General features: G+C 40.2%; 1 protein-coding gene across 1 annotated transcript in view; it reads right to left on the bottom strand.

Moving 5' to 3' along the window:
- LOC125226061 overlaps nucleotides 1–14,431 on the bottom strand; it is a 30,575-nt gene extending 16,144 nt beyond the window's left edge. The window contains 15 exon segments of the mRNA XM_048129897.1: nucleotides 182–288; nucleotides 1,061–1,150; nucleotides 1,581–1,628; nucleotides 1,630–1,912; nucleotides 2,197–2,254; nucleotides 2,941–3,061; nucleotides 3,606–3,714; nucleotides 3,925–4,057; nucleotides 4,834–4,912; nucleotides 5,660–5,792; nucleotides 7,678–7,797; nucleotides 8,393–8,501; nucleotides 8,830–8,938; nucleotides 10,288–10,487; nucleotides 14,329–14,431. Coding sequence (XP_047985854.1) covers nucleotides 182–288; nucleotides 1,061–1,150; nucleotides 1,581–1,628; nucleotides 1,630–1,912; nucleotides 2,197–2,254; nucleotides 2,941–3,061; nucleotides 3,606–3,714; nucleotides 3,925–4,057; nucleotides 4,834–4,912; nucleotides 5,660–5,792; nucleotides 7,678–7,797; nucleotides 8,393–8,501; nucleotides 8,830–8,938; nucleotides 10,288–10,487; nucleotides 14,329–14,426 — 1,797 coding nt within the window. The 5' untranslated portion in view covers nucleotides 14,427–14,431.
- Nucleotides 14,432–14,652: the final 221 nt, after the last annotated feature.

Below are 14,652 nucleotides of genomic sequence, written 5' to 3'. Positions count from 1 at the left end.
TCAAGTGAAGACTTGGCAATTCAAAACTTGTAGCTATGACTAGTCATACGATGTTCAACTCCACAGTGTTAATAATAGAGTTGAAAGTAATTACAATTAAAGTATGGCGATTTTCATTCTGCGACTTCGTCTCTACGATATTCAAATGTATGGAATAAGAAGCACGGTTGAGAGTAATTACCGGAGAAGGTTCTATCCCGATTTGTTGCAGTCTGACGGAGCCGCTGTCCGGACTCTTCTGTAGCTCGCGGTCCTCACTTTGCGCTTTTGGCTTGGCGATCTTTGATACTGTGTAGGTAACAAATAAAGTTGATTATTAACAATTCTTGCAGCTCTTCACAAAATATTAACGTCCAAGCTCATCAGCAGAAGAACCAAGATCAGGATTTACAAGACCGTGGTAAGGCCGATCTTGGTATATGGATGCGAAGCTTGGACGTTGACCCTGAAGGAGGAGAATAAGCTCTTAGTGGCTGAGCGGAAGATCTTCAGAAAGATTTTAGGCCCTACGAGACGAGAGGATGGCTCTTGGAGAGTCAGGAAGAACTTGGAGGTGGAAGAGCTAGTGGGCGAGCCCAACGTCATCGGCGAGAGTAAAGCTTCTCGTCTGCGATGGCTCGGCCATGTGGAGAGGATGGGAGAGGATCGTGCGGCCAAAAGAGCTCACTTGTGGCGATCTACTGAAAAACGGTCGGTCGGAAGGCCCAGGTACCGATGGATCGACGAGGTCCAGAAAGACCTGCGTGACCTTCAAGTGACTGAGTGGCATCAGATTGCACAGGATAGGAGCGAATGGTGGAATCTAGTGTTGGAGTATTAACAATTCTAAAAAAATATATTAGGTATAATAATATATTCATAAATTAAAACGACTTGATTTATCTTGGATTCCTTTATCAGAATTTAATAGGAGTCACTCCTACTTTTGTGGCTTTTTTTGCTTTATGAATGCTTCTTTTAATTATATTGCATCTAGGTGTACATTTTAATTGAAACTTCCGCAAGCCAATGGAAGCATGCTATCATTATTTATAATATAATACATAGGACTATAAATTACCTGGTTTGGTGACGGTCCGTTTGGGTTCAGGTGCCGTGGTGAGCGACGCTCGCCTTTCGAACTGTTCTTTGAAGCTACCGACGTTGCCGCCTAAAACATGAATGCGGTATTATTGTCCAAATACATAAAAAGGCAATTATTTGTAATACATTCAATTTATTAATTTATCGTTTTGCTTGAGAATGAAAGTAGACGGTAGACTTGAAATTTGACAAATTAAGTATGATTTTTTTTACAGCGTCTCGTGTCGCAACGCTAATTTAATTAAAAAGTAACGTAATTTTTCGTGGAGCTGCTAATCCTAATTCGGACCGGTCTCTAATGCAGTCGTTTTTTTTGGAAACTATAAATTTTGATCAGCGTCGATCTTCACCGAATAGGACTCAGAAACGTTCGGAAAACATTTTTTGGACCGAGTCACATCCGTTATGGAAAGTCGTGCGGGTTCGAAGCCCGTCGGACGCGAGATGTCATAGCGATAAAAAGTGAACAGCCGAAATACGCTATATTTGTCACTCACCCGGTATTGAGAATTTCTTAGGCTTCGGCTGCGCGGGCGCCTGCGCCGGCGCCGGCAGCGGCTGCGCCTGCGCCTGCGCCGGCACCTGCGCCGCCACGGCCAGCCCCGCCATGCGCTCCGCCGCCGCCGACACGGCCCCGCCTGGAGACACGGGAGAGTCCTCCCGTTCGCAGCACTTCTTCTTCACGGGCTTCTTGGCGGGGGTTTTCGGTTCTTCCGGGCGGCTGTTTGACGATCTCCTTGGTGGCGTCTTTGGCCAGCTCCGCGGGTGCCGGCGCGGGGGCGGGGGATATCGTCATGGTGGCGGATGATTTTAGGGTGGGTTGGACCGCCTGGAATTTAATATTTATTTGTAACCTATGACAAAATTTAACTACATATATATGATAATTTTTCAGACGTTCAAAGTACGATATTACAGAATTTATTAATACGGTCGCTCGAGTTTCTCTTGTCACTTCTCGACTCGCCGTCCGTTTGTCTCTCCGGGCACATGCGACCGAACTTTTTAACGATTTAATTTTAACAAACGAAAAAATTTAAACTGACAAAGGCTTCTAATACCCGCGGAACTACTCGATTGCAGAATACAAATAATAGTTACACTTAAACTTACCTCTGGCGTGCTGGGTTCCGATGCCGGTTCGGCCGCAGCACCCGCTAAACTGGCCGAACTGAAATACAAACACAATCGTTCATATACAGGACGTCAATATTCCAATGCCGACACAAAAAGAAAGCCCTTACTAAAAAAATTCGAGCTTAATATATGGAATGTTTAGGATAATACAACTAATCTGCATTATAACTTACGTGGGAATTATTGTTTATATTACGGCCGGAAAACCAATCCAATAAGACCTAGTTAGCCTTTGGGTTGGAAGGTCAGATGGCAGTCGCTTTCGTAAAACTAGTGCCTACGCCAAATCCTGGGATTACTTGTCAAAGCGGACCCCAGGCTCCCATGAGCTGTGGCAAATGCCCGGATAGCTCAAAGACGATGATGATGAATACGGCCTGAAAGCGCCAAATTTCAGGTCGCTCATTTCGGGGCTGCAATCGGCCCTCGTGTGTACCTATAAATCGTTTCATTCACAAAAGCGCATCTTTACCTCGTATGGTCATGTCACTAGGTCAGATTTGACAAATCAGGCCAAGTAGCCAAATGGCATTTCTACGACGCGAAACGAAAACGAAACGCTGCGAAAGGTAGTCTGGTTCTGTCGCGCCAATACGCAAGAGCGATAGATATCTACGAGCGTTTCGTTTCGTGAGCGTTTGTGCATTCGGCTACGCACGCTGGGCATCATAGTGAGCAAATAAGAGATTATCTGGTTCTGTTTATATTTGGTGAAGTTACCTATGAACGCGTTCCTTCTTCCTGCCGACGGCGGCGGCGGAGGCGGCCAGCTCGAGCTTGCGCTTGTTGTCGGCCACGATGGTGCGCGTCGGCGACGGCTTGATCGCGTCCTCGCCGCCCTCTGAAATTATCATTAGTCAATTTAGATAAAGGTACAAAGAATTTTGAAAGCACTTTCACCTACCCCCGGAAATAAATTAGATCATAGTGATTCCTGTGATCGTTATATTATAAGTCTATTCGTACGTCCATAAAGCCTGCAATCAGAACACATGCCAATAGATTCACAACTGGCACGACTGCCGCGTATAAAATACTTGCATACCAGTCAATTTGTCAGCATTATGTCCGCAGCTGGCACGTTGGTTGTGCAAGCTGCAAAGCGTGTGGTATTCACAGGCTATTTCTATATTATTTGAAAGTTTTATAAACTGACGACAAAAAGAAACAAAACATAATAGTCTAACAATGTTGCTTCTGCTATTTTTTGATCGATACTACTTCAAACATCCAAGAGAGCGTACTACAACTTCCTTTCCTCCTTCCGTTCCTTGTGGCGAAGTGTCACTCTTGTGCTGTTGTAATAGGCTACAGTTGATTCTTTTGTATGTTTTCCTCCTTATATAATAATTACAATGAAAATATAAAGCTATAATGTTGAGTACCGGCCATGAGGTCGAGGATCCTCTTCTCGGCGGAGCTGCTGGGCTCCACCATGGCCATGGAGGCCGATGTCGTGAGCTCCGCGCCGCTCTCTGATGCTGTGAGTTCACCCTGCAAAAAAACAAAACATCATTTAATTTCGGTCATCATCGTCATCAGCATTCGCCACGACTCGTGAACTGCTCCCCCCCCCCCCCTTTATTTTCGCTCTTAAGGGTCACAAGAAACCCCTAACCTAACTTATTTGAAATAGGTACTGCGTTGGTCTACCTTTTTGGCCCAGCTGTATGACACTCGAATCTCTTCCGGGTAGACACATACCTCGTTGGGCACCAGCACGGAGTTGCTGGGCGGCGGCGCGAGCGACAGCAGCAGGTCCAGGCGCACCGGCGTCTCGGCCGCCAGCATCTCCGCCATCTCCAGGCAGCCTGTCTCGCAGCCCGAGTTCACCCATCTGCAAACGATACATCAACTATAGTTAACCTCCTGAGAACTTCGATTGTTTTTGAAATTGGAACTTTTAAAAGCATTTCGTGGCACATGATTCCTTTCTGTTTTTTTTTTAACCCCCGACGCAAAAACGACGGGGTGTAAGTTTGAGGTGTCTGTCTGTCTGTCTGTCTGTGGCATCGTAGCTCCTGAACGGATTAACCGATTTAGGTTTAGCTTTTTTTGTCTGAAAGCTGTGTTTGTCGGGAGTGTTCTTAGTCATGTTTCATAAAAATCGGTCTACTATGTCGCAGTCAGGGGTTTTTTCAAAATTTTAATTTTGTGGTTAGGTTATTGTTATTATGTGTATTTTGTCTGCCTGTGTTCACGAATAAATGTTTTAAAAAAAAAAGAGCAGAGGCGAAAAACAGATCAGAGTGACGATCACACACAGTATAAGTAGAGGAAAGTGGGGGTCTCTTGTATCGGAATCCATGGTCCTTTATGGGTCAATGAACCAGTGTGAAGTGCCATCAGGAATTCAGTAAAACTTCAAAATTAATTCTGGAATATGCGCAAGATTATGTTAAGACGATGCCAATTTAAAACCACCAGTTATTAATAGGTCAATCAACATTGAAAATTCAGTATCGTGTGTTAACCATCGTTATCTATATAGGTACAGTCAGCTGCAGAGAAAAGTAGACCCCCTTGCATACAAATTTGTGTGCAGGGGGGTCTGCTTTTCTCTGCAGCTGACTGTACCTCACTAGTCATTATCTCTTCATATAAAATACTCACGAGTGATCACAAATATACACGATGTCTGCGCGCTTGAGAGGGTCCACCGTCAGCATATCTCGGATCAGCGGCGACGCGGCTGTAAATTTGTAAAGGCCCGTGTTAATGCTTGCTGCAAAATCTTAATACCTGTTTTCCTCAATAACTCTAAAAGTATACTACTGATTTCAATTTGGCTATTAAACTAGTTTTGTTAAATACTTCGGTTGTATCCTAATCATTAGCAATTTTAGACTAAATAAAAATCGGCCAAGAGCGTGTCGGGCCACAATCAGTGTAGGGTTCCGCAGTTTCCCGTATTTTTTTCAAAAACTGTTCAACCTATCAAGTTCAAAAAAAAATTCCTAGAAAGTTTTTATAAAGATCTACTTTTGTGATTTTTTTCATATTTTTTAAACTTATGGTTCAAAAGTTAGAGGGGGGGACACATTTATTTTTACTTTAGGAGCGATTATTTCCGAAAATATGAGCATTATCAAAAAATGGTTTTAGTAAACCCCTATTCATTTTTAAATACCTATCCAACAATATATCACACGTTAGGGTTGAAATGAAAAAAAAAAACACTCCCCAATTTACGTGTAGGGGGGGTACTCTAATAAAACATTTTTTTCCACTTTTTATTTTTGCACTTTGTCGGCGTGATTGATATACATATTGGTACCAAATTTCAGCTTTCTAGTGCTAACAGTTACTGAGATTATCCGCGGACGAACAGACAGACGGACGGACGGACAGACAGACATGGCGAAACTATAAGGGTTCCTAGTTGACTACGGAACCCTAAAAATTGCAATTTAGAGATTTCCTCTAAATGGAGACTTACTAGAAGGCGTCTTGGGCTCGTAGTAGTCCCCGTTGCTGATCTGCCGCACAAGCCGTTTAAAGTTGGACCCGTCGAAAGGCATGGCGCCGTATACGAGCGTGTAGAGCAACACGCCCAGAGACCAGCAGTCCACCTGTGAATGTATTATTTTATATTAAATTATATAAGTAAGATCAAATACTTGTTGCACAAGAACACACGTATTCTCTCTATCCATTAATCGACGGCTGATATTCATATTCATATTCATTCATTTATTTGCATAAAAACACATCGACATGCATGCAAATACAATATTTACACTACAGCTAAAAATATGACAAAACAAAACAAAACAAATTTTACAAGAATTAAAATCAGAATGAAATACATAAAATAAAATAAAAAATCTTAGTTGAATATCAGGTACATTAGTGAAATACAATTTTAACCAGTAAACAAATAATTTAAAATAAGACAGTAATAATTAATATAAAGAATTAAAGATCAATAATAAAGTCATAATAAGAGTAAAGTATATAAAAAAAAGGAAGGAAAATAGGTAAACATATTCTATTCTATTCTAAAATCAAAAGAGAGATGTCAGGTACATTGGTCAAAAAACTTATCATAGTATTCGTTGATGGAATAAAAAGGACGGCTCAAAAAATATGCTTTAACTGTTTTGTCAAAAGTTTTAAAATCTTCTATATTTTTTATTTCATCAGTTAACAGATTGTATACTCTTATGGCAGTATTATTTAAGCTTTTATCAAAGTTTGCGTACCGTGCATCATTTAAGAGTAACCTATTTCTGTTTCGCAGTTTATAATTGTTGATCGTCGCACCTTGTTCCGAGTACAAGTGTTTATTAGAGAACACGTAAATACATATTCTATATAGGTACATAGAAATTACAGTCAGAATTTTATTGTTTTTAAACATATCACGGTGTGACTCAGGTATATCGCGGCATCCTTCAACTATTCTTAGGGCTTTTTTTTGTTTAAGCAGAAGTGAATTTATATTAGTTCCGTTTCCCCAGACCTCAATGCAATATCTAATTATGCTTTCAAAATAGGAAAAGTACATGGTTAATAGGACATCTTTGCTTGCAATATTCATTAGGGATTTCATAGCATAACAAGCCCCTGCTAATTTTATATTAAGCTTGTCGATTTGATCATGCCATCTCAGATATGGATCAAGGTCTACACCTAAGAATTGCACGCATTTTGCTTTACTGATTGGGATATTACAGTCAAAATCAGGGCTAGTTGTGCTCCTACGAAAAGCCATATAGAAACTTTTGCTACAGTTCATTTTCAATCCGTTGGCTGCAAACCATCTAGTAAGGTGCATCCAGGATTCTTGCATATGCACATTTAAATCTTCAACGGACGTTGCACTTAAAATAACACTCGTATCGTCAGCGTAGAGATATGGAGTGCCATGGCTCAATATATCAGGTAGGTCATTTATAAATATTATAAATAATAAGGGTCCTAGTACTGATCCTTGTGGAACTCCATATTTAACATGTTTCACTTCGGATCTTACTGCATTTTCACTTGAGCTATTACTTATTTCAACATATTGACATCGATTGGACAGGTATGATCTCATCAAGGCCAATGCATTGCCACGCACCCCGTAGAAATCAAGTTTACTTATGAGTATTTCGTGATCAACGCATCGTAAGATCCGCCAACGTGAAAAGTAGTAATTTTCTCGTTCTCTGAGTCAACGCGACAGCACCCCGCTTAGCGGGGCTTCTATTTCTGGGTAGTGTGCCCTTTCATCATCTGAAGTAACCTAATGAACTTATCCTGTCCCTCAATTGTTTTAACGAAATTATCGTCAAAATTTTACATGGGGACTTTACGATCTGCGAGGTCTTAGGAACATCATTTTATTTACCTACCCTATGTAAGAGCATTATAGAAATATGAGAATTGGTGCGGAATGATTTTAGTTCAGTGCCCAAATATGGTGAAAAGTAATACAATGACACTATTCGCTCGCTCGACCAGTATTACCTCTGGACCGATGTAAGGTGTTCCTTTGACGATTTCCGGCGACGCGTACAGAGGTGAACCGCAGAACGTCGACAGCAGAGATGTTTCTTTGAACACATTTGAAAGACCGAAGTCGGCTATCTGTCGACAATAAATAAATACGAGGGTTATTCAATTGGTTTATAATATTATAATATAACCTATCCACAAAATTAAAATTTTGAATAACCCCGACCGCGGCATAGTAGACCGATTTTCATGAAACATGGCTAAGAAAACTCCCGACTAACTCAGCTTTCAGACAAAAAATACTAAATCTAAATCGGTTCATCCGTTCGGGAGCTACGATGTCACAGACAGACACACACACAGACAGACAGACAGACAGACAGACAGACACGTCAAACTTATAACACCCCGTCGTTTTTGCGTCGGGGGTTAAAAATAGGTGGTAGGCAAACTTAAACAGTCTCGTGATGTCATGATACAGGCGACAATAGTGGTGAAATTTGAAATAAATATGACTTAGGAGATGATATTACCATCCGAAATATATGATTACCACAATTATTCATAATATTAGCACCAACCTAAGTGGTAAATTTAATTGAGAACTTATAGCTATTCTTTTACCAGCACGTTTATAATCATAATCTTTATTGTTTGTGAAAAATGGGTTACATGCATTTACTGCATGGAGTTTTTAATCGCCTGATATATCTCTAGTAATATTTACCTTGGCGCTTCCTGTGTCGTCCAACAACACATTTTCCAGCTTCAAATCTCTATGGCATATCTTATGTATATGGCAATAATAAACAGCAGTCGCGATCTGGCGGAATAACCTGAAAATAAAAGTATAATTTATATAAGTACAGTACGTACATTTTATTGAACTTTCTTCTACGACTAACTCCGAGTGTTAGGGTTGATTCGTTATTTATTGGTGTTGTTCTGTCCCATCAGCCGGGGACAAAAGTTATCTAGTTTTTTAAAAGAATTGTTGAATGGCATACTGATATAATCGATATATGGCATTATCAAGTATACCTATAATTGTAGGGGAAGTAACAAAGCATTTTTATGTTCTATAAAAATAATATTGCCGAGAATATGGACTGCGAGTATATGAAAAAGCGGCCGTTTAGTTCAGTTTTTCTCAAACATATTTACCTTCTCGCTTCGTCTTCTTGTAATACTTTCTTTTGGCTGAGGTAGTCGTACAGTTCTCCGCCGGAGCAGTACTCCATCACGAGAATCATCTTTTCACTATTTTCAAATACTGGAAACAAAAATATTACAAAGCGTCAAGTATCCATCATAATACGAAGTTAATAATGACACGGTCACCTTGTTCTATTTGAATGTAGGTACCTACTCTCCACATGATTTTCTAGTGAAATTAGTCTAGTTCCATAGTTGACAAATTGAACAAGGGATAGGTGACTTAACCCGGCATTATCCAGCAAACAATTAACCCAAATTAAATGTAATTAGTGAGTCCAACTGAAATACTACGGTCTCAATACATACGCATTGATGTATTTTCCCAATGTGAAAAAGAGTTTAGCCAGGCTCTCCTGGCTCCCTATTCGTAACACAATGTCTTAGGTACATATAGTAAATGTGATGAAATGCCTATTCCTGCCAACAAACTGTTCTACAGTTTGGCGGAAAGTTTTATGTAAACTGTTCACTTTTATTGAATAAATAATTTAAAATTTAATTTTTTTTTTTATCTTATCCATTCATGTTATGTATCTATTTATTCATAACTATGCACCGCTACGAAACTGAGCATTCCAATAAAATTGTAACCTGAAAATTAACTTTTAACTATTAATTTTTGTAACCAGCAATGTATGGCAACTGGAATCATTGATTAAAGCTATTATGTACAGAAGTAGTGCGAAAAGTCATGCTAGTTCAGTCAATGCCACATCTTGTACTGAGACTGACTGAAATAGCATGACCCGTTCGTACGTTTCCGTAACAATACGAAGGCAACTCTATTCGGACTACATCTGCAGCTGCTGCTTTGTCACACCGAGCCAGAACTGCACAAAAATTCATCATCAAGTGTCAAACCGTCAAGTGTCATTGGTGAGTCTAGGGACCTTACCTATTAGGGACATGATCTGCCGGGTGCGCATCAGGTCCGTTTACGACTCGATCTTGCATTTCTTTATAGTTTTGATGGCCACCTCTTGCCTGGTGTCCTTGTCAAGTGTCGGTAGTGAGTCAAGGGACCTACCTTCATAAATATTTATGTACAATGTTGGGATGCCGCACAGAGCACATGATCTGTACCTCCCGCCGGATGCGTACCACGTACGCCTTCAACTCGATCTTGCATTTCTGCATGGTCTTGAGGGCGACCCTCGACCCGGTTTTTTGTGAAGGGCTGGTAGTGAGACTAGTGAGTCAAGGGACCTACCTTCATCAATATGTACAATGTTAGGATGCCGCACAGAGCACATGATCTGTACCTCCCGCTGGATACAGTGGATCTGGATACGTACCACATCCGCCTCAACTCGATCTTGCATTTCTTCATGGTCTTGAGGGCGACCCTCGACCCGGTTTTTTTGTGAAGGGCTGGTAGTGAGACTAGTGAGTCAAGGGACCTACCTTCATAAATATGTACAATGTTGGGATGCCGCACGGAGGACATGATCTGCACCTCCCGCCGGATGCGCACCAGATCCGCCTCCGATTCGATCTTGCATTTCTTTATAGTTTTGATAGCGACCTCCTGCCCAGTTTTCTTGTTTATGCCTAGCTGGACTTTGCCGTACGTGCCCTGTCCGAGTTTCCGGACTATGTCAAATCTGAAATGTATAGTTTCGTTATGAGAAAGTATTCTGAAACCAGTGCTACTGGTAAGTAAGTATATTTTATATTTGGTAAATTTTAATTTAGACATAATCTTTGATGGAGGTACCTTATTGGAAATCCAATATCATTGCAAGCAATTACGATTTCCTAAGTTATATTAAAAATATTAAGACATCTGAATTCAGTCTTTTCTGAACAAGCTTAAAATTTCATCCATATGAATTTGAATTACTTGGATATATGTATGTACAATCAGCTTGAGATTAAAGAATAAAATAAACTTGGCAAACTTAAAATTAAAGCATTTTTTGGGATAACATAGTTGAAACAACAACATAGACTTGGTATTTATGACTAAAGTATATCACATCGCATACATCACAGGAAAATGCGTTATTTGGCACGTTCAATCGGGTTCATGTTCTATTGAAGGTCGGCGTCACGGCAATCTTCATATTGTCCAAAGTGATTAATCGCTATCACTGCCAGCATTACGAGCTAGCAGGAATAGTGGATCTTTACATTATTCCCGTGTTTATAAAGGCCATATCACAATGAGTCAACTGTGTGGCAGATGAATGTTCAACAATAATATTCTAGGTAAGCGGCCGAAGAATAGGAAAATCTCGGAGATCATCAGATTAAAATTATTTAAGAATTTTTTGACAGGCCAAAGATGTGCCACGCGGCTGTATCCAATATCAACCTTCAAGCATTCCGACAAGGTTTACGACGCGTCAGCGGCACACACAAATGGCGGAAACATACTAAAATGCACACGAAAAGAGTCACATCGTAAACATCCTCAGATGCCAGATCGACGTGAATCGGCAGTACTACAAATGTCATCAGTGCGCTTTTAATCGAGATTCGAAGCCATGCAGATGTTTAGACGCAAACATGCTATCGCTTTCGATCTACGTTATGTAGTTACCTACTGATTCTGCGTCTGCGCTGCGCTTTTGAGTTATACATGGGTATCTGCATGCCGCAAAGGAATAAAAAAGCCTGACGGGTTAACCAAGCTTTGCTTAGTTTGGGGCTAGTATAGGTCGATTTGTGTTAGGTACCCCCGATATTTCTTTATTTATTATTTACTAGCTTTTGCCCGCGGCTTCGCTCGCGTTAGAAAGAGACAAAAAGTAGTCTATGTCACTCTCCATCCCTTGAACTATCTCCACGTTGCCCAATTTTGCCGTGAAAGACGGACAAACAAACAGACACACACACTTTCCCATTTATAATATTAGTATGGAAAGTTCTTTGAATGAGATTTGGAATCTACAGGAAAGTTCTTTGAATGAGATTTGGGAAAACAGTCAATGTGAGAAAGCCTTAATATTAAAGTGTAGTGTAATAAGAGCGCGTGGGAGTTGATCGATAGCGGGAAAACGGCACTATTTGCGAGCGGGAGTATTAGGTATTAACCAACCTGACACTATGGTAACAGATTAAAGGGAAATAAATTATGGTTGAACTCTGATACGTGAGTAGTATTCGCAAATCAATTCAATCAATGGCTTACAAAGTAATCCACACTAATAAATAATAGGTAATTTTATAAGTTCCATAGCAACTCTGGAGTTTTTCGCGTTATTTGTAAGGTATTTTACTATTTATGGGATTAGTAGGAGCGACAAATCACTGTGCTACATAAAGTTTTGTGGCAGTTTATAAAAAACAGTGTATGTGCTGTCCAAAGGATGTCTGACTTAGATTTTTCCACGTAATCTGCATATTTCCGTAAAACTGTTATGATATGACCGCAATAAAATAATTCAATTCATAGCCAATTCCTAGTGGCCTTAGTGAAATATTTGTAAGTCTGCCCGAACAAGTGTCTCACTTAAGCTACGACCTCGAGATGTGCTGCCGACAGACACATTCCCCAGTCTATTTTCAGCCTTGAACCCAAGCAAGTGCGAATAGGGTTTCACATCAGATTTCATATAATTATAACACTCTGTGCTACAGTTCACTGCTATCATGATTTATAGTATACTAGCTTTTTCCCGCAGCTTCGTTCGCTTTAAATTCGAGAATTGCGAAATGCTCCATACAAACTTTCACCCCCCAATTTAGGGAAGTGGGGGATTAGAAAAAGACAAAAAGTAGCCTATGTCACTCTCCATCCCTTCAACTATCTCCACTTCAAAAATCACGTCAATCCGTCGCTCCGTTTTGCCGTGAAAGACGGACAAACAAACAGACACACACACTTTCCCATTTATAATATTAGTATGGATTTCGGTTTAATTATGTTTTACTCGGGGACAGGAAACTGAGCAAACGGATTTTTTATTTTACTGTGTGTATCATTTTCTGTATGAACATGACCTCACAATTACTCTGGTATTGTTGATGTGACAGTTATCGCTCACCATCTCCCATTTCGTCTACTCTTTTAATTGCTATATCATAAAACCAAAACTTTTTTTGTCTATAGTGCACCCAATTAAAATGGCTACGATTAGCTCATATCTATAGTACTTACTTTATATGTCAGGGATATTCATAAAGATGCCGTTAATAAAGTTATACGAAACGATTAACGGAAACCGATGACGAATATTAGAATGTCAGATATCGATGACGCACGGTGACGTAGGCAGTAATATCAACCTTTACGCCCACGGGCAGTGGAGCGTAGGACGGGCCACTCACTTTCAACATTATTGGTGGATGGTATTTCATCTATAAGCGTGGATGGCTGAAGTGAGCGAAATATACGTTAAGACTAAAAACGTAGGCATAAAACACGTTTATTCTTCCAATAAATCGGATGACACGCTAGTCTTTTAATTTTACCTATCGATGGGATGCTACTCCCACAGTTCCATTCGCGTTAGACAGTTATCTCGTGGACTAAATGGGTATTGATACTGCTAAAAAGCCCATAGTATTAAAAAGGTATGGCCTATTTTGAAAACATTTAAAATGTGGCGTCTGTAACTCCTCACTTCTTCAGTGTAACACGAAAACGATCCTTAATTTCACAACAGCGAACTATCAGACGAGGACAACTTCTTCATCCCTAAATTGTCATTTTCTCAATTTTCCAAATCATGTACAATTGACGACTATAAAAGCAATTTTGTTTGACTTGGGATAAACTTTTGTTTAAATCTTGTAGCTATATTTAACAATACTTGCGCAAGTATAGCTGGGTGTTGCTACGTCAACTCAACCCACGTATAAATGTGAATGACCTAACGAAATCTAGACTCGTTGTCGTTCGGTGCTCATGAAAAATGTATTAACAATAAAATAGAATAGTGATATAATTTTTATGGCTTGGAAACTGTCTTCTATTGGCTGTGAGCACGACAGCGGTGATGGCGCCTGCCTGGCGGATTTTGAATACATTATTTGGCAGTGCATTTCGTATACATGTTGACAAACAGTAATAACCTAACCACAAAATTAAAATTTCGAAAAAACCCCGACTGCGACCCAGTGGACCGATTTTCATGAACATGGCTAAGAAAAACAGACAGACAGGCACGTTAAACTTATAACATCCCGTCGTTTTTGCGTTGGGGGTTAAAAAGAAACTCGTCGATTTATTTTCCTATCCTGTCTCTCCACACACTTAGCACATTACACAATAAAGCTACTGCAGTATCCCTGATGTCCCTGATAAAGCTATAGCCTTAAAAGCTCTGAATGCATTTTTGAAGAAACTTGAACTCCTACGAAACCAGGGTGAACCGTAGTTTTAATCTGTTTGAGAAGTATCAAACTTTATGAAACCAGCTTATAGCCCCATTTAGACGGTTCATGCTCTTGGAAGCAGCTAAATGGGTTAAAACTGTAGAAAGGAAGAAGTGTTACCTCTGTTTGAGCCGCAGCCGATGGTCATGCAGACGGACGTCACCGGTGTTCTCGATGCCGTCCATGATGTTGGACCGCTTGTTCTCTCCCACCACCATCGTGGCTGCAACAAAAAATGACAACTCATAATAATACCATGTATGCAAGGATTGCAAGGATATAATAACTATTAGTGACATTTATTTATTTCGGATATCGTCTTCCGATACTTGTCCTTTGAGTAACCGCTGGGCGGCATTCGTTATTTATAGAAATTTTGAAGCTTGGAAAATATAATTAAAATGCGTCTCGCTTGCATCCACCAAATTTTAAAGTAGCGAGAGG

Source organism: Leguminivora glycinivorella, chromosome 5 (assembly GCF_023078275.1).
Source record: "Leguminivora glycinivorella isolate SPB_JAAS2020 chromosome 5, LegGlyc_1.1, whole genome shotgun sequence".
NCBI classification, from domain to species: domain Eukaryota; kingdom Metazoa; phylum Arthropoda; class Insecta; order Lepidoptera; family Tortricidae; genus Leguminivora; species Leguminivora glycinivorella.
Note: the sequence above shows the minus strand (reverse complement) of the source record. Positions and strands in the feature narration are given on the sequence as shown.